Source organism: Branchiostoma belcheri, unplaced genomic scaffold (assembly GCF_001625305.1).
Source record: "Branchiostoma belcheri isolate BF01 breed outbred unplaced genomic scaffold, Haploidv18h27 scaffold9, whole genome shotgun sequence".
Classification (NCBI taxonomy): Eukaryota; Metazoa; Chordata; class Leptocardii; order Amphioxiformes; family Branchiostomatidae; genus Branchiostoma; species Branchiostoma belcheri.
The window spans coordinates 5,242,204-5,262,706 of record NW_017804575.1 but is presented as its reverse complement, the minus strand read 5'-3'; the positions used below and the strand labels follow the sequence as shown (position 1 = coordinate 5,262,706).

Genomic DNA, 20,503 nt, shown 5'->3' with positions numbered 1-20,503 from the left:
CTTAGGGATGAGCAATTATGTTCCTATTCTTAGGACTGACTACTATATAGCAAGAGAGAGCCTAGACAATAGTTTTACTGTTGCTTAATGCAGTTTTACTATAGTAATACTATACAGATGACTATTAGGCCACACCAATTCAATTTCTTGGTTAACGGATTCGCCCGCTTCATTTTTTTCTGATTTGGAAATAAAAATAAAAATTCAAATCAACTGCAAAATGCTCATATTTTGCCCTGAACAGTTGAAAACAGTCCTTTTCATCCTAGTTGTTACAGTTATTCCATCTTTCAATGCAATGGTATCATTAAAAGTTCAAAATTCATTGTTTTATTTTTACATTTTGAACCAGCCTGGTGTGTTGACTTCATGGCTCCTACCGGTATCGTACCATTTTGGGCCATAATAGGATGCCTAGGCCTGTTTTTATTTTTTATTTTTTTCGCCCGCCCGCTCCATTATTTTTCTAGAAAAATCCGTTAACCAAGAAATTAAATTGGTGTGGCCTTAGTATTCCTGGTTAACTCTCTCTATGCTGAACACAAAACATAGTACATTAGGAAGAATGGGGTTAAAGAAAATATACAGTACTTCCTATATACCGTATATGCCTATTCAGTTAATCATTTATTAACCTTCTCCCTGCTGCCTAACCCCATAACCAATACGAACTTGGTGCCCAAAGGCTACTTTGGCAAAGAGAAGGTCAATTTTCATGGTCTTGTTTTTCTTGGCTGCCCCCAACACAGACCACATCTACAATTTGCAATCCTAGAAATCCCAATCCAACCTGACCAAACTACAAATAAGGCCACAGTAAATAAATTTTATGGATGACATCCTCCGCAGACTCCAAATCTAATGCGAGCGGGCGAAAAAAAAACAAGGCGGGCCGAAAAAAACAAGGTTCCTACAATTTAAGATTCTGACTCAATCATTGTATAGATGGTTTTGATTCAGTGGGAACATCACATATACACAGCCAGCATCACATATCACTGCATCAAAGTAAGAAACAAAACATTAAATCTGAGCCTTTTCTTGTATCCTCTCTTTTTAGTTATCTGCCATCCACCTTCCGGCATGGCAACAGACATCTTTGCCCATTCTCGGCATGTTGACCACTGTCAGAAGGCAACAAAATTTCTTGTTTTTTCTTCCAAAATCAGGCGAAAATTAATGCGCGCGCTGATGTCATCCATAAAAATTACTTGCTGTGGCCTAAGCAAGCATGCCTCACTTACAGAACTCCCCTGTTTTATCTGATAACAGAACACAGTTTACAGTTGGCATGGTTACCATGTGTGGTAAGCAAAAACCTGTCTGGCTTACTCTGCCAGCAGACCCACACAAAAAAATTATTAGGATCCCCCAAAAGGCCTTGAATGGAGGCGGGTGTCAGTGAATTAAAACTTGGCACACTAACACTTGCCTTCAGAAGGGATTGTACAAATTTATGCTAAGTCCTTCAGGACTTCATTGTGGAATCAGACCCTCCGCAAAGTACAGTCTAAACAATCCAAGAAAAGAAATTTGTCAAAATCTCAACGGCAACAAACTTTTACAGAATCAAACATCAAGGTTGGCAAATCATTTCTTAATCCCAGGGTAAAAAGAAGTACCGGGCTATTCAAATCTATTATTCTGATCATAAAAAGTAATACTTTATACTAACAGTGTCAATGTCAAATATAACCATTTTAATTAGAGTATGTCGTGTGTATAAAAAGTCTCCAGTTGCCATGAATAGAGTTCTGTTAGGCTGTCTTCACCACTGAATCGTGCAAATAGACCGGGACCAAAATTAGACGTTATATTTACATGCGCGAGCCTGACTACAATAGCGATGGCACAGAACTCTTTTCCAGTCCTGCCCTATTCTTAGCACATGTTTAATGTTAGGCCTTGACCCTTCTTTAAATGTGAGGAATGAAATAGATCGGGACTATCAAGAGAATTGCAAGCAAGCCTAATCGTTTCTTCATACCCCAACACACTGTTTTTAATCAAGACATCACAAGACCAAAGAACGGAGCTGCAACATTATAAATTATAGTACCTGTTCTTTTTTTATTGACATATACTAAAACTGAAGATATCTTCAAATTTGTTACATGAAAAATATAGCTAGAATTGTTTTTAAAAAAATAATAAACCAAGCCTGAATGACGAGCAAACCGTGAAGATTTTATATGTCTTTTTGTAAAGGGGTTTTGAAGATTTAATATATATTCTTGCGCCAACATTTTACAGATCTAAGATAGCTTCTTAAACAGGTGTTTTAAAGATTTAGTACATTTTTTTAAACATTTAATTTAACTTTTGGAAGAGGCATTTTAAAGATTTAATTTATCTTCTTGGACAGGCGTTTTAAAGATTTAACATATCTTATTGATTGCACACACATTTTAAAGACTTAATACATCTTTTTGCATGGGCATTTTAAACATTTAATTTATCTTCTTCAAGAGGTATTTTGAAGATTTAAGGCCACACCAATTTAATTTCTTGGTTAACGGATTCGCCTGCTTCATTTTTTTCTGATTTGCAAATAAAAATAAAAATTCTGAATCAACTGCAAAATGCTCATATTTTGCCCTGAACAGTTGAAAACAGTCCTTTTCATCCTAGTTGTTAGTTATTCCATCTTTCAATGCAATGGTATCAATAAAAGTTCAAAATTCATTGTTTAAATTTTGAACCAGCCTGGTGTGCTGACTTCAAGGCTCCTATTGTACCATTTTGGCCCATAATAGGATGCCTAGGCCTGTTTTTTTTTTTTTCGCCGCCCACTCCATTATTTTTCTAGAAAAATCCGTTAACCAAGAAATTAAATTAGTGTGGCCTAATATATATTCTTGGACAGGCACTTTAAAGATTTCATATATCTTCTCACACAGGTATAAAGATTTGACATATCTTCTTATTGCAGAGGTGTTTTAAAGATTTATATGTCTTCTCTCCCATGGTTGACACCCTGCCAAGTTTGATATACTAGCGTCAGTATTATAACCTCCCCTTCCAGCACACAGGCAGGGCTCGAAATTCATTTTTTTTAATAGGCGCACTGGTGCACCCAACCTAAAAAAATTGGGTGCACAAAAGATAGTTTAAGTGCACCATGTAAGATAAGATTAGTAGAATGAGAGCAAAAACTATAATTATGTTTCATTTCAAGAAAAGTACTATAACACTGATTGTATTATTTTTTCTGACACTTAGATGTTGAGAATATGCCCCAAAAAAGTGAAATAGGAGCATCTTATTTTAGGAGCATCCTATTTTATATAATCAAGGAACATCCTTTTTTTTTTTTGGTAAGAATATGCTGTAACTACAGTGCTACACATACGTTAAACCTAAGAAAACATTTGGATGCACTGGTGCACCCACAGAAAAAAAATTGGGTGCACAGCTCCAAATTTGGGTGCACTAAGGTGCACATGCACCCTGTATTTTGAGCTCTGACAGGTGACAACAACATCAGCTATTGAAAGCCTGTGATTTCCCCAGCTTGCCTGACAGAGACCATGCAGAACTTCAAAGCCCACATGGCCTCTTCTTCAAAGGGAAATGCAGGCTTCAGTATGGCAGGCATAAGACAACAAGATCTGCCCCCCAAATCCCTGGCAGTTTCATGTTCTCAGGACTGCTGTCTGTCGTATTTTGAGTTGTTAGGAGAAATTGGTTGTCAGAACTGGCAATATGCTGGGTACAAGTCTTTCCATTGGACTAAAAATTTACAAGACAACACTCAAAGGCTTTAGTAACATTCTGTATAGATAGCTAGTATCAATAAGAAATTTTATGGTCAAGAACTGTTCTTGAGCATAACTTTTATGTCTTTACTAGGAAGGAATTTACAAAACCCATGTTCATATGAGATTGATACAAACTAGAGTTAAGTGTTTTACGTTCTGTAAATGTTATATTTGCAGAAGGAACGTCTCTACAGTACAAAGAGTCTACTGTTTAATACTTGTAAGCATTACAGTGACTGTCAAGGTACTAAAAAATATACTATACACCACAGGTGTAGATAGAAAGTATAATTTCAATAAAACAAGACTAAAGAAACTGCGATTGTGCCGTTCCTTTTGAACACAAGGCATTTTGTAACGCTCTACTGCTTCTGAGTCGAGGCTTTTTTCGAACCAAGATGGCGGCCGGCAAAAGCCAAACAAACTAGTCTTGCCGTCGGGGTATGGGTGGGTATTCTTATGCAAATGTGGCATTGTGCAAGGCGATCCCCCACCTTTACAAACCAGGCCGGGTGTTTCCTTTCAGACTAGGATTACCTGCTCTCATGACTAAGCATCAAGCAGTCATGACTTCAACTAGATCAGCTCCTTAGAAATCATAACCAGCCTTCTTCAGACGTGGGGATAACTTCAAGGAAAGAAAGACGAGGATTTAAAAGACAGGCCTTCTTCTAGGACCTGTGTAGAAATTACACCAGAGGAACCACACTACAAAAACACTCTCTCTCGCGACCGTTTGGTAAAATAAGAAGCCCCTTTATGTTTTACCACCACCCATAACAGCATATTTTCCTTATGCGCGGTGAATGTGTGGATGAGGTGACACGTGAAGGGCCCCCCTCCCGCTAAGGCATTATTGTACCAAGGTGTGTCGTCTCAAGTCAGGCTGAGGCGCACATGCCGATACATACATCTCAACATAATCATGACATTTGCAAACGAAATGTGTTCAACAGAACTCCTCTGATTCTAAATTCTCCACAAGTCAAGCCTGTATATACTATAAGCAAATTCCTACTACTGTGTATGTTTATTGTTTACCTCCGTATACGCGACTCGGTTTGTTGTCAAAATAACCTGTACATTGTACTAGGCCCAGTGGGACAGGAGGGTGCAATAAAGGTGTTTCATCTATTATACTGCAGACGAAAGGCTTATGATACACAAAGACGTCAACCGTGCTACAAAGAAAGTGGCCGGGCGGCTTCTAAAACATGTACAAATTCTCGACATGTGGACACATCACAAGAAAATTCTACACCTTTCACAGAAAAAAATTCAGTAGTGTTGAAACTCCACACAAAAATTGGCCAGACTACAATGAACGCGGGGTAAGAAGACAATAATGACTGGAATTAACTGGCACAATTTAGGGCTTCCAATCTACGGCTATTCTTCGCCTAGCATTCAGATGCAAAGGAACTTACTCATCTGCCTTTTAGGCTGTCTTATTGCCATGCATAAATCACAGGAGTGAATACACCTGTGTGATAAACACACATCTGCTTCACACTCACTTATTAGCCACTATTGATACCCAAATACAGTTGATAAGAGGCCATTAAATGTGCCTAAAGCTTTGCCCCTTCAATAAAGGGATAAGGCCACACCAATTTAATTTCTTGGCTAACAGATTTTTTTAGAAAAAATAATGGAGCGGGCGGGCAAAAAAAAATAAAAATAAAAACCTAAAAGGCCTAAGCATCCTATTATGGCCCAAAATGGTACAATAGGAGCCATGAAGTCAACACACCAGGCTGGTTCAAAATTTAAACAATGAACTTTAAACTTTTAATGATACCATTGCATTTAAAGATGGAATAACTGTAACAACTAGGATGAAAAGGACTGTTTTCAACTGTTCAGGGAAAAATATGAGCATTTTGCAGTTGATTCTGAATTTTTATTTTTATTTGCAAGTGAGAAAAAAACGAAGCGGGCGAATCCGTTAAAAATTGGTGTGGCCTAAGAGTGATGCATGCATACACATGTACTGTCTTGGATACACAGGTGACACAAGCAATCTAATGATACCAAAATTTTAATAAAAAATCACAATCGTAATATGAGATCATAAAAATGTGCTAAAGGATATTGGACTAAAATGAATGGAGATGATTGCCAATGTAATTTTACGGCTACTGAATATAAATTCTTCAATAAATACACATTTGAGCAACAGTATTGTAGTACTTAGAGAGTACCAGTAAATAAAAGAAAAAACACATGTAAATTGTATAATACTACATTGTACATATGACATTAAAAAAACTTACTACTGCCATTATTACTACATACAAAATGTATAAGTGCAGTAACTAAGTTATAACTTCAAGTATATAGCTTAGTGCACTATGAACTATGTAACACCAAGTAACATCTAGTGTCAGTGCACAGTAAACCAGTCAGAATTGCCCTGATAAAGATGACAGAAGGTCATCGAAACGTCGGCTTGAAAAATAAATGGTTGTGATGGAAAGAACTTTTCTATTCAGTCGTTTACCAACCTGATGAAATTATTTACGAATTCAAGTATATAGAAGGTTTTTTGAAAGATTACAGAGTTTAGAATTAGATTCATAATTTTCTTTGTTTCTGCACATACCAATAGTGCAAGGCTTCACCTAATCTAGATTTATCTGTGACTGGTTTGTGTGGAAGTTCTCTGAATGTCCAGACATGACAAGACTGAGCAGACCCCTTGGCCTGTCTGCAACTCTTTTCTTGGGATCAGACATGTCTTGAGACAGTCCAGGCACTAGACACTGCTAACCCAGAAGCACTAACAGTAACACATCACTCTAGCAGTTTTCTCCTCAGAGAATTCTTCTGTTATGACTTTACTTTAGCCACCTTTTCTAAGCACGTCGGCAGAACGTACTGCGCCTGCGCATAACCCTGGATTTTCGCAGTTTTCGTTGGATTTTTGGTCAACGTTGCATCAGAATTTTGCCTGTTGCAGACAATATTTTTTCTCGACATAACATTTGAAAACTACTGTAGGAATGTTAACCTTATATGAGCAAATACAACCTTATATGAGACGTTCTTCTGAAGTGCTATGCACAATACATTACAGGTTTTGCACAGGTGCAGTAAGTTCTGCCGACCTGCTCCTTTTCTACTGGATGGGTCTACCTTTGAGCAAGGACATTATACTTATAGTAATTTATTCACAGATAATGTCCTTGCTTTGAGCAACCCATTGAGTCTACCAAAATTGGATTCGTAATATGACTTCACAAATTGAATATGATTTCATGATGTAAAGTATGGTTTGAAAACAACAAAACACAAAAAAAAACTTCAACAATTTGAAATCTGTTAAGATTTTTCAAAGCTTCATTTTTTTTCAAAGCAAGACTTACACAAATTAATACAAGCTGCACATCACTCTAGCAGTTAGCAACTCAGAGAATTCTTCTGTTATGACTTTCTTTTAGCCTCCTTTTCTACTGGATGGGTCTACCTTTGACTTTGAGCAACCAGTACCACAATTGGATTCGTGTGAACTATGACTTCACAAATTGAATATGATTCCATGATGTTAAAGTATGATTTGAAAACGACTGAATTCACACAAAAAATTGCAAAATGTACTTCTTCAACAATGAAATTTGTCTAAAGTACTGATAAGATTTTTCAAAGCCCATTGGTCACTGCAAGACTTACAGTTACACAAGTACAAGCTGCACTTTAAAAGCACGTCGGCAGAACGTACTGCACCTGCGTGAAACCCATGTGTGTGTGTATGTATTGTACATAGCATTTCGTAAGCATTTCGGCAGAATGTCTCATATAAGGTTGTATTTACTCATATAAGGTTAGCATTTCGACAGTAGTGTCCAAATGTTATGTATGAAAGAATATCCTCTGCAACAGGCAAAATTCTGATGCAACGTTGACCAAAAACCCAACGAAAAACGCGAAAATACGGGGTTCTGCGCAGGCGCAGTGCATTCTGCCAACGTGCTCACTTTAAACATGTCAAAGTAGGCAGGGTTTGCATACAGTTTTCTTGACACTATAGGCATGTGTCAAGATACAGTTGCAACTTGCATCTTGAAAAATGCTTGAGAAGGAAGAATTTTAAGACAAGACAGGCGTGACCCTGGGTCGCCCTTATGTGTTTTGTTTTCCTCTTTTCTAAACACAGGAAAAACACAGGAGCTAATCAACACATGGTTTCTAAAATTCATATCAAAACAACTTCTTAATATTGTTCATTAAGGTGTGACCAATCAATTATGGTTGTCAATCATAATTATGTATTTTTAATAAAGAACAGGTCTGGTGTAATATCAGGCAACAGGGTATGTTGGAAGATATTTCCTTTTCCCAGCAGTATGTTGTGTACTTTTTGCTTTTCATAACAAAGGTAAAATGCAGGTGACATTTACTTTTAGTAGTTAAAACATCTAGAGTTGCTGTTACAATAATTTGACATCCTGTGTTCTAATTTAATGCTATTTTTTTTTACTTTAACACTATCTACGTATTTCTCTCTAAATTTCTCCAAGGTTGTTAAAAAGAGATCAATCATTATCAAGAAAGGTAAAAAAACAAGAAGACAACTTCTATGCCATACAACAAATAGTCACTCAAACAATAGACAGAGAGCAAATATGTATATATGTGTACTCCCGCGTTTTAAGTCATCAACGACCGGGGTTACTTTGTGAGCGGAATTTTTCTGCTAAGCAAAGTCCTTTCCACATCCCTTTTTAGAGTGGCACCTGAAAAACCCTCACGGAATTAGTAACTGCATTCCTAACTGGAATTGCTGGCTCTTTCCCCGTTTAGTCTGCATTTTTTTTCATCAAGCAGGTACTTCACAGCAGTACAGTGGACTCACCACTTCCTAGCTGAAGTGAATTATTGCAGTTCCTAATCAGAGTTTGTCAACAAGTGATTAAAAGCTCTCCAGTAAATGAGGTGTCACAACTAGGTGGGAGTATGATTCACCAGTACTAGAGTACTAGTTCGGTGACTTGAGCATAGAACTAGTAGTGAATAGAGGATTTTTCCAGACAGTTTGCTAAAATTGTCTAATGTTTGAGATGAGTTAGAACCTCTCTTGGAAACAGACAAAACAGACACCTGTTTGGGCTACTTTTAGTTTTACGAGTAATAGTGCTGCATACCTAAACCCAATTTTAGGTTCAGGTCCGGATTCAAGTCCAGAGGTTTAGGTTCAGTTCCGGACTTGTAAGTCCAGACCTACACCCAGGGCATATACAAAATTGCATGTTGGCAACCTTGCAATGTTGTCTGGGCATAACTTTGGTCACATAACATGGAGGCCGGTACTTGACGATGCCCGATAACAATGTTTTCTTCATTTTGCAGCAAAGATTTTACAATCTACAGAAGGTTTTAGGTGATTTGGAAAGAAAAGGGGTATGTGAAATGGTCTTTTAATTGGTAATAAGTCCGGACTCGGTTCTTGACTTTTAGGTTTTTTGGGACTTGAACCTAAACATTCTTACAAGTCCGAATCCAAGTCCAGTGAACCGGTATGCATCACTAACTAATAATCATGAAAGTAATTAAACTTACACTTTGGGGAAAAAAGTACTGTATATACTTCTGTATCATACATGTAGTATCATTCTATAGTGTAACTTCTAAGGTGGACCAATATGAATCTGTCTTTTTCTGGTCTATTCTTACATACAACTACATGATTTTTGTATAATTTTCTTCAAACAGAACCTCCCAAGTTGTTAGAAACAGCAACCACTGGAAAATCTAACAACTTTTCCCTCTCCGACTACATCAGCAACCACATGTATCAAACTCATTCAAGAGGAAATGCTGTATCTGATTTATTTTACAGCAATTTAGGGTTCTGAAGGCACACATACGTCATGACTCAACCTGTTCCCACCTTCCCAAATGTACTGACAAAAATCTTTTCAACCCGTGTTTCCAGTCGGATGACTAGCTCAGATAGGAATGCAGCCCCCCTTTTTTCCCAACTCCCAAACCCGCCAAGCCTTGTCGGCGTCTGTTTGCCGAGCTCGACACAAGATGGCAGCTCCTTTTTTCACGTCGGGCCACTTCAGCCAACGGAACTGCTTTGTTGTGTTCACAGCGCGGCCCACGATGGTGCTTCAACCTCCACTTGCCAACGCACCACCTGCTTGGCTCGGGACGGGAAGCAGCTTTGCGTTTCCATCATGAAACAGTGGCCAAAAATCCTCTTTCCCCCGACAGCCTGTCCATAATCTTGTCTACTAACACTGCTGAGAGTAATACCCTGGCTGCACAAACAGATCAAACTATTCTTTGTCTTCATGTCAACATGCTGTTTAGCTTCTTCTAGCTAAACTTTCTATAGTTTTCTTACTGAACATAAAAGTTTCCATCCCTAACTTTATTTCCGGTTGCTTTTTTATCTTGTATAGATAAAGGTTTATAAGAGATGGTCTTTTCTTTTTTGAACAAGGTGCCTTTCAAAACGAGGTTGTTTGTATGCCGCTAAAACCAGTAGCCATGTTGAAACCCAACGCCAAAACTTCATTAAGGTGCTTACAGACTTTTAAATCGGGTGTAATCAACCGAAACTCAATCAAGAAAAAAAATGCAAAGATGTGGCAGCTGTCTTGGTTGAACTCTTCTCAAGTATTTTCTTTCCAGATACCGGTCCCTTCCCCGAGACCTTTCACAGATAAAGCAGACGCTACTTGAACTGTGATACGTTCCCAATTAGGCAAGAAATGGAAGAGGCGAGGGGGTAAGCCGAACCCTTGCAAATTACGGACAAGAACTCCCGAAACATTTCACATCTCATGAGCAGCCTGGCATGCTAGTACCGCACCAGTGCCAGTCAATGTCCAGTCAAACATTCCAATACCACAACACAACTATAGGTGTCGTTCACAACGGTTCACTTTGCAAAATTTTGATGCCCGACCTGTAGGCAAGGGTCACTTCGTATGGTAGTGTCCCATGAAAACAGTGGGTGAAAAAACTTCAAAGCTTCCTCCCGACCCCTCCCCATCCCTCCCCAACACAAAGCAGATTTGTCCTGTTGATGGGGGATGAAAGAGACAGGCAACACCAGGGTCACGGACACATGTCGTGCCCTAAATGGATTCAACAAAAAAAGAGGTCGAAATACTTTTTCGGTTATGGTTGCATATTGGTCAAACTGGGTGAAAATTCAGCTTATCTAACTAGCTCTCTTTGAAACATCGTTTTTCAACAAAACTAAGTAAAGCACACCGATTCCTCACTGGACAGTACATAAACTGGTAGTTGCCTAACCTCCTATTTCTAAAACTGACAAACCGTAACTTTTTGTCTACAGATAAAGCCTCAAACCATATCCACTTAAAGTGAATGCAGACCTTTCTATCCAACAGAATGACAGACCTCCTAATACCCCCACTTCTTTTCACCCAAACTGCGCCTGATGTCAAGCATGCTCAATCACACACTGAGACATACAATTACAAATTGCAACCTACAAATTGAGCATGGTTGCCTGGACTGCTGTGCAAAGCACAAGCATGTTAGGAACCATGCCTACTCCTGAGTGGGTTTATATCTTCACAATTAACACTACACATTCCGATACAAAGAAATACCCGAAATGTTCTACATTCAGCGAAGATGAACATATAACTCACACTTTGTAACCCTACTGGGGATATCTCAACTCAAGAAGTGTCCACAAACTGTCCTGTGGACGGTATTTAAGGGTAAACACTGCCCTGTACACAAGAGATAATCGTCACCATCACAATGCCTGCTATCTCCAGCAGTGGGTAAAGTGCTTGCTGACAACGATTCCTTCCCATCAGGCAGACACTAAGCAGGGCAGGATGTTCCCGGCTCCCAGACAAATGCCTTGTAAACTTCCCTGGCCATTAGAGGTGTTGGTGACACAAGCCATGTAGGGCTGTCTTAGAACGAGAATTAACAGTACAGGGCTCTTCACTGAATAAGGAACAATGGGTCCGAACCATCGAACTGAAACTACAATACCATGTACAGATGTAAGCTTATATTCTACTGGAAATTTGTAGTAAAACATGTCTACTCTTGACCCCCAGAGTAAAAACTATTAGTATGAAGATAAGAAGATAGTTTCTCACCTGAGTGGATCGGGTCCTGGGCGTAGAGGAAGACTTGTCCACGACGTACACTTCCAACGTGAAACTGTCATGTCCCTCCTCGCGGTCTAACACAACCCCCGTTGTAATCCGACCTGACGTACGGCCAATCGCGAAGTATCTCCCAACGGAAATATCCCCCGACCGAATGCTCGTGATGTAATATTCGATGGTGGCACTGTGGCCGTCGGAATAACTAGCGCGGACTGACGTTACGCTGGTTCCCACGGGTTGGTTCTCGTGCACGATCCCAGAGTAGCTGCTCCTAGAGAACGCAGGTCCGTTGTTGCTTGTGGACGCTATGAAGAATATAATCTCCGAATTCGTCGACCTCCTTCCAGGCCCCTGGTCTGTAGCACTGACCACAAGGGTGTAGAAGGTTTGGGAGGGATTCAAACCCTGTGCAAGAGTCACTACACCTGTGGTTCCACCGATATCAAACTGGTTAGTGTTCCCGCTCGTCTCAGAGTACCTGACTTCCCCATTTGTGCCCTCATCTGGGTCTTCTGCGACCACGTTCAAAACGACATCTCCCCTAGATGCACTTGGAGCAATGGCAGCCGCATCCTGGGACACGAACAAAGGATTGTTGTCGTTCACGTCCCTGATGATGACGGTTATGACTTTGAAGGCGTGCCTTCTCTCCGAAACAGGGATTGCTTGGTCTGTCGCTCTCACGGTGATGTCAAAAGTGTTGGCAAACTCTCTGTCAATCTCTGCGCGAGTGAATACCTCGCCTGACGTGGGATTCACCGCGAACTGGTCACCTTGTGGAACCTGGCTGGCGATGGAGTACCGAATCTCCCCGTTGCTTCCTGAATCCGGATCGTTTGATATTACCGTGGTGATGACGGTGTTTAGCCCAACCCCCTCTGTTATCTGGCGTACTGTGTCGCCCGGTGGGAAGGTAGGCGGGTTGTCGTTCGAATCCAGGACGTTGATTTCGAAGGGGATGACAGTGGAGAGTGGTGGTGTTCCGTGGTCTGCTGCCGTTATGTTGAGACGGTACGAGTTCGTGCTTTCGTAATCCAGAGACTTGAAGAGGTACAGCTTGCCTGTGTAGGAGTCTAGAGTAAAGGTGCCGTGAGCATTTCCACCACTGATGCTGTAGGTGATTTCACCATTCGATCCAGCATCTCCGTCAGTGGCGGTAAGAGTTGTAATGAGGTCATTGACTCGTGTGGACTCCAACACATCGGCTGTTTGCGAGGTGGGGGTGAAGACAGGTTCATTGTCATTTTCGTCAAGAACGGAGATGTTGACACGACACTGAGAACTGAGTGGGTTCTCATCTGCTGAGTCGCGGACATCGATGACAAGCGAATAAAAGTCTTCAACTTCTCTGTCCAATAGCTGAGCCAATGTGATCTGGCCTGAGCTCGAGTCGATCAGAAACTTGCCTTCGTCATTCCCTTCTGTGATGGTGTAACGCACGAGGGCGTTGTTTCCGTAGTCCATGTCGGAGGCACTAACCCTAACCACCTGCTGGGTCCTCTGGGCATTTTCTGAGATGGACACCTGGTACGTGTCCTGAGCGAAGCGGGGCACGTTGTCGTTGATATCACGGACTGTGATTTGAAGAGTTGCCCTGTCTTGCAGTGGAGGGTCTCCGCTGTCAGTCACAGCGACTTCCAGAGTGAACGTGCTCAGCCCAGTGCGTTGGATCAAGTCCTCGCGGTCGAACATCCTCAGGCTTGTGATAGCGCCAGTGGAAGGGTTGATGGCAAAGTCAGACTGCTCTGTGATGAAGGAATACCTCAGCTCTGCGTTGGTCCCAGCATCACGATCAACGGCCGTGACCAAGGCAACCATTGTGTCCGCAGGCACCTCTTCGTCCAAGAAGAGATTGTACGTTGCATTAGCAAAGAGCGGGCGGTTGTCATTCTCGTCGAGAATTTCGACTGTAACATTTGCGATGGCAGATTTTGCTTCCACCCCGTTGTCTTGTGCCTCAACACTCAACACATACTGGCTCTGTACCTCACGGTCGAGAGCATTTTTGATGTACAAGTTTCCATCTGGAAACACGCCAAACCTGTCTCCTGCATTCCCACCGGTAATGGAGTATGATATCAACCCATTCAGACCAGCATCCTCGTCTGTTGCTGTTACAGAGAAGAACTGGTCGTTGACTGGCTGAGATTCTGGAATCGCAGTGGAATACGAGGAGGAAGAGAAGACAGGGGCATGGTCATTGACGTCACGCACTGTAACTGTGAGCGTCAGGGTAGCAGACTGTGGAGGCAAACCTCTATCTGTTGCCTGAATCTCAAGGACATACTGGCCAACTTCATAGCTCAGTGCCCCTGCGAGAGAGACAATGCCCGAGTCTCCATTCACTTGGAACTTGTTGCTGGGATTTGTGATGAGCTCGTACGTGATCTGTGCATTAACACCGTCGTCTGGATCTTGCGCTGCCACCTCGTAAACTTCTCGGCCAACGGGCCAGTTCTCCACTGCATCTGCTTGTGCGGAGGCAGTTGGAAAAGATGGTGGGTTGTCGTTCAAGTCTCGGAGGGTCACGTTCACTTGCGTTTGCCCAACTATTCGCCCGCCGCTTGCTACCACGGCCAGTGTGTACAACGGGTTCTGTTCCCTGTCCACCTCCTTGGCTGTCGAGATCAAGCCAGTCTGGGAGTTGATCCGGAAGATCCCAGCGGGATCACCAGAGAAGATCGAGTAGGTGGCATTGGCGTTTGCATCACGGAATGTTGCACTCACCATTCCGACTGACTTTCCGATTTCCACGTTCTCAAAGATGACAAAGTTGTACCCAGGTTGGCTGAACTCCGGTGGGTTATCCTGTATGTCCACGACTGTTACGTCAATGGTGGCGGGGGAAGCCGAACTCTGACCTGTGCCGTCGCGAGCGGTGACCTCCAGCTGGTACGAGGCTCGCTCTTCCCTGTCCAGCTCGGCTGTCGTGGTGATCTGGCCACTCTGAGGGCTGATCGTAAACTTCCCGTCCGGGTTACCCCTCGTGATCTGGTAGGTCACTCTCCCGTTCGAACCTGCATCTAAATCAGAAGCAGAAACTTGTACAACACTTGTGCCTGAGGGCTGGTTCTCCCTAATGCTTGCATAGTATCTGACTGGGTAGAATACAGGACTGTTGTCGTTTAGGTCTCCAACAATGATGTTGACGTTGACGGCTGATTGTTGTGGAGGGTTGCCACGATCTGAGGCTCGGACCACCAGGGCATAGAGATCTGTTGTCTCACGATCAAATGTTACCAGAGTGTCAATACGGCCTGTGTTGGAATTCAACTGGAAGATACCTAAGTTTGCTGTCTCGGTATCAAATTCGTAGTAAACCTCTCCGTTGGTTCCTTGGTCATCGTCCTGTGCCGTGACTGTGATGACTTCTCGTGGTGCGTTTTGGTTTTCCAGGACTGTGACGTTGTACACAGTCTCACTGAAGGTGGGGATGAAGTCATTCTCGTCGATGATAGTGATGGTAAGCTGCGTGTATGCTGTGAACTGGATGGAGATGCCTTGGTCGCTTGCTGAGATGTTCAGGACGGCCCCATCTGCGACCTCGTGGTCCAGCTCAGCCTGTGTTGTCACAAGCCCAGTGTTTGCGTCGATCATAAACCAGCCATGCTCGTTCCCTGATACTATGGCGTACCTAACCTGCGCGTTCAGACCAGAATCGTCATCAGTCGCTGTTACGCCCTGAACATAGCTGCCAACGGGAACTCTTTCACTGAGCGTGGTGTTGTACCTTGTTCTTTCGAACACGGGTTCATGGTCGTTGATGTCGTTCACGTAGATGATCAAGTTCGCAATAGTTCTACGGGGTGGATTCCCGTGATCAGTCGCCCTCATGGTCAGATTGTACTGATCTGTGATCTCGCGATCCAGCGATCTGGCAACCTTCACAATACTCAGCCCGGGTACGTGCGTCACCTGGAACGTGCCCTGTTCGTTACCGGACAGAATTTCCAGATCTACTTCCCCATTGGGTCCCTGATCTGCATCTGTGACGGTAACCAAGGTTACGACAGTATTCACCGCAGCGTCTTCTTCAACCGACGCAAACTGTGCACCAATAGGGAAATACCTAAATCCAATCGCAGGATCGTGATCGTTTTCATCCACCAAATTGATGGTAATGTACGCCCTGCCATATTGGATGGGAGACCCGTTATCGTGAGCCTGCACGTTCACGTAATAGTTGTTGTTCTCCTCGTAGTCAAGCTCCTGTAACGTCGAGACTACGCCGGTTATGGGGTCAATCTGGAACTTTGTTGCAGGCTCCCCCGAATCTAGCAAGTACGTGATTTCGGCATTTGTGCCTTCATCAATGTCAGTGGCTCTGACGGTTAACACGCTGGTGCCCACGGGCGCGCTTTCGTTCAGACTAACAATGTACTCGCTCTGGTCGAATATAGGTGGGTTATCGTTCGAGTCTCTTACGCTGATGTTAACTAACAGGTAGCCATAGCGCGGCGGGCTGCCGCCATCTTGTGCTGATATGTTCAGCTGATACGAAGACCTGATCTCCCTGTCTAGATTCTGGTTGGTCTGCAGGTGCAAAAACGACGCCTCTCCGCTTGGATTCGTCGTGACGACCAACTCGAAAGTGTTGTTGGCATTCCCTGAAACAATCCTGTAATTGTCTGTGATGTCGTTATTACCTATATCTGCGTCTGTCGCAGTGTCTAAAATGACCTGTGACCCAGTCCTCGCGCTCTCTGAGAACGAGATTTGTATACTTGGATCAGGGAATACGGGAGAGTTGTCGTTGATGTCCAGTATGTCTATTCTGACTTCTATGGGGATTGTGGAACCACTGGATTGGATGGAAAGCACTACTAGATCTAAGGAATCGTCCGTCAAGGCTTCTCTGTCAATCTCCTGTGTTGTGCGGATCTCACCAGAGTTGGGATCCAATCTAAATATTCCTGGGTCTTGGTTAAACCTATGGGGCAAAAAGAAACACTTTTGTTACCAAAATAGGGCATATATATTAGACATATATAAGTGGTTTCTGTCTCTACTAAAACATAATATAAGTACTATGCAAACATGTAATATTTAGTGAACAGCATACAATACATATGTACAATGTATCAAGAAATACAAACTTCATTTACAAATTTCAAATAGCTTGTCTACTTTGCTGTAACAAACTGAACAAAATACGTAGACTTTCCAATGTAGGATAAGACCTGTTATTATTCAAATCTGTCCTGTTTTGGGTGGAATTAAAATATTTTAACACCTAATGGTGGGTGTCAGATTAGGCACAATAGGTTAATCAACCTGATGTCTTTCTACCCCTTTAATGCATTTTGGTAAAGAAGGCGTGAAATTCCTTGATCAGAACCAGGCGTCCTGCATATTTCCAGCATGAAAAAGCTCCTCTGTTCCCTGTTGTTGAAGATGACAGGAAGGCCCGGGCAAATTTGATATAGGATATGCATGTCCAATCTCTTTTCAGCACATATGCATTCCCCCTGTCAGCTAAGAATGTGCTGCTAAACTCAGTCTGGTGTGTGGTCAAGTCTACCACAGTCCACCTAACAACTTTGTACAAAAAAACAGCTACATGGAGAACTGAGGATATTTCCTTTTCAAATTTGTTGAAAATTTACAGGGGAACCATATTTTTCCCAGTCTCTGATCACTCGTGCATAGTCAGCAATTCAACTGACTGGAAGGAACAAAGGATTTCTTGAAGCTTGACTAGGCCATTGCTATAGATCTAGAAGTATTCTACAACATTTTTCATGCTACTAAAATATTTTACAAAAGAAAAGTGTTGAAAGTTGAAGCATGTTGGTGAACTGAAAGGAATACATAAAGCAAGTTGTTTTCTCTATTTTTCCAGACATCAATTTCAAGTTGTCTTCAAACCAGACAAACTTCCAACTGAGGCAATACACATCGGAGGCTTACAAGCACAATGGAAAAGAAACCAGTTTCACAGATGTAAATATGTAAATAATGACTTGTTGTCTGTGAAATAGCTCAATATTGACCAAGGTCAACACGTTAACACAGAGCTCTAGAAATTGAAGCTTTTCAAATCTTAACAAATTACTTTATTTAAACGAAGTTGAATGCCTTACAATCTACCTAATTAACAGACATACATCAAAATTTGTGTACACTGCTTTTTAAAGCTTTCAATTGATTCTAATGTCACCTTTTTCTGAGCAGTTTTTAGCATCTTTTTGTGATATAGTTTGCACCACATTGTTAATTTTGTCACTACCTCAATGAAGCACTTTGAAAAAGTGTCGAATTCAGATATACCACTAGAAAATTACACCTTCACGAACAAGTTTTCTTAGTTGTTTTTGGTTTGCAAATTTTCTTACAAATTATACAATTCAATCCTAGCCCCAAGCTACAATCAAGATTGAACCTCCTAGCTACAATAGAGACATTACTAGAGACCGTGTAAAATTGAAACGACATGGGGGTAAAATGTGGAGTGTGTCTGCTAGGAGCAAGGCCCTGATTCTCCTCCTACAATATAAGATTCTTCAAGTCTCTTGCACGCATCGATAATTCTGTCTTGAAGAATCTTTTGAGAAACGTACCGAAGTGCCTGAAAGTGACAAGCTCTGTGGTGAGTGGAATTTAAACATTTTTCGGTTCATTTGAATGAACCAAAGCGTCTTTGGATCTCGCAGCTAACCCCCAAGGCGTATAATAACTTCTTGGCAATGTCTTGGACAGGGAAGAACATTTAGGAGTATGTCCAGCAAAGATAGGAAGGTGAAAATACATCTTATTTCTAATGTCTATATTTCAAATTTAGAAGTACAATTTACGCCTGTGATTGAAATCTATGAGTACTAATTTACCTTTTAACCATTTTTAGGGTTAACATTTAACTTTAATTTGGAGCAGATACGGTTACAAGGACATAAATTTTCCACCAACCAACTTCTTCGGTTGTGTTTGCAATGAGAAGTGTGGAAGGAGGTGATTATCCTTTACTTACAAACTTACAAACCTGGTAACAAGGTACGAAATGTTTGAGAAGGCGCCCTCTCTCAACACTTGACGATTTGCTGACGATTTTAACTACAAGCTACGAACGTGTACCGCTTGTTTGGAGAGAAATCGTTACGTGTAACTTAATCATTTTCCCTGTTGAACTTTATGTAAAGATTCGGAAGGGCTCGAGGTTTTGACTTTGGAACGTAAAGCTAAATTTGGTTCCGAGGAGGCGAGATATTTGCCCCATGCCGGCGTTGTGTTTGATTTTGAACGCCAGACCTGTCGGTATCCAAGGAAAGATTTGTGGAGAAGTTGCTATGATCTAGAAGGCTAGGGGAACGTCTTGAAGACGCTAGGACTCACCTGTAAGTAAATCCAGGCTGTGTTGGGATGTTACCGACGAAGGTACCGGATGGTTGTCCCTCTTCGAGGGAGAAGGCGACTCGCGCCGAGCTGGCTGCTCGGTCGGCCGCCTCCTGTCCCGAGCACAACAGAGCCCGTATTAGGAACAGTAACGTGAAGTAATAGGGCTTCCAACGAGTCCTAACCCTCGGGGTGGCCATGCTTGTGGTCCCGAGGAGTGGGGACCTCCTTCCCGTCGGGGCAGAGGTAACCCTGATCGGGCTTGAGATCACCACCGGGGCTTGGAAACGTGAGCGGTCGGCGAAGCGTGCAGGTCACCGCCGACCATGTTTGGGACGCTCTCCGGGCCAAGGCACAGCGATGCGACGGTAAACAACACAACACACTTCGCTACAACGCCTCCAGGAATTCCTTCTGGTCACCTTTACGGGCCAAAATGTAGGTTTTTGGACCCAAACTGTCCGTCCGGTTGTGTGGTCTTTTTTGTTGCTGGGGTCCGGGTGCAGTGAAATCAGATCTGCCTCCACACAGGAACCAAACACCTTGCACACACCCGACAAAACTCCTTCAAAGTCACGATTTTTACCCCAGAAACGTCCAAAAACACTGAAATCCGTAATCCAGAGTCCTATCACATGTCCTGAATCCGCCTCGAGTGTCAACAGTGCCGGAAAAATAGTGTATTTTCGCACTTTCTTGCCTCCTTTCTTCTCTTCACCTCACACCGTCGGCGGTTGCTGAAATGGACAAACTTGGCTGCCCCTCCACTCCGTGCACTGGGCGGAGTATCATCTACCGGAGCTGTCAATCAAACAAACAAAGGGCTGTGGGCGGAGCCTAACTGCGTTACTGACAAAGTATAGGCCCCAGTGAAACCTTATTCATTTGTTTGTCTATTTGATCGGTTGATCGATTTTGTTTTCTTTTGTATTGTGTGTTCCATATTCCCCGATGCAACGTATGAATATATTATGCGTTGCCGATAAGCACTATATAATGCAGCAAAAATACAAAACATGATATATACAGGCCGAGTTTGCAATAGCGAAACACAGAATTATATGTCATACTATGAGTCATGTGCTTGCAAAATAGGAGATCTAAAAATATGTCTCACAACAAAACATGCTAAGGCTAAAGTAGGGACTAATTTCTAGTTCTATCGTATGGAAAATTCAAGTGTTCTCTTGAGCATTCAGTGACTTTTGACATTGTACGATGTTGCATAAATCCATTGTCGTAAAGTAAACACTATAATTTTTCATGTGGAGATAATGTAAAATATACCCTGTTAAC

The 20,503-nt window shown here is 42.2% G+C and overlaps 1 protein-coding gene across 1 annotated transcript in view; it reads right to left on the bottom strand.

The window, feature by feature from the left end:
* LOC109487846 (protocadherin Fat 4-like) overlaps positions 1 to 19,973 on the bottom strand; it is a 122,511-nt gene extending 102,538 nt beyond the window's left edge. Inside the window, exons 1-2 of the mRNA XM_019791938.1 lie at positions 19,208 to 19,973; positions 11,867 to 16,808 (exon numbers count right to left, since the gene is read on the bottom strand). Coding sequence (XP_019647497.1) covers positions 11,867 to 16,808; positions 19,208 to 19,407 — 5,142 coding nt within the window. The 5' untranslated portion in view covers positions 19,408 to 19,973. The remainder of the gene's footprint in view (positions 1 to 11,866; positions 16,809 to 19,207) is intronic.
* Positions 19,974 to 20,503: the final 530 nt, after the last annotated feature.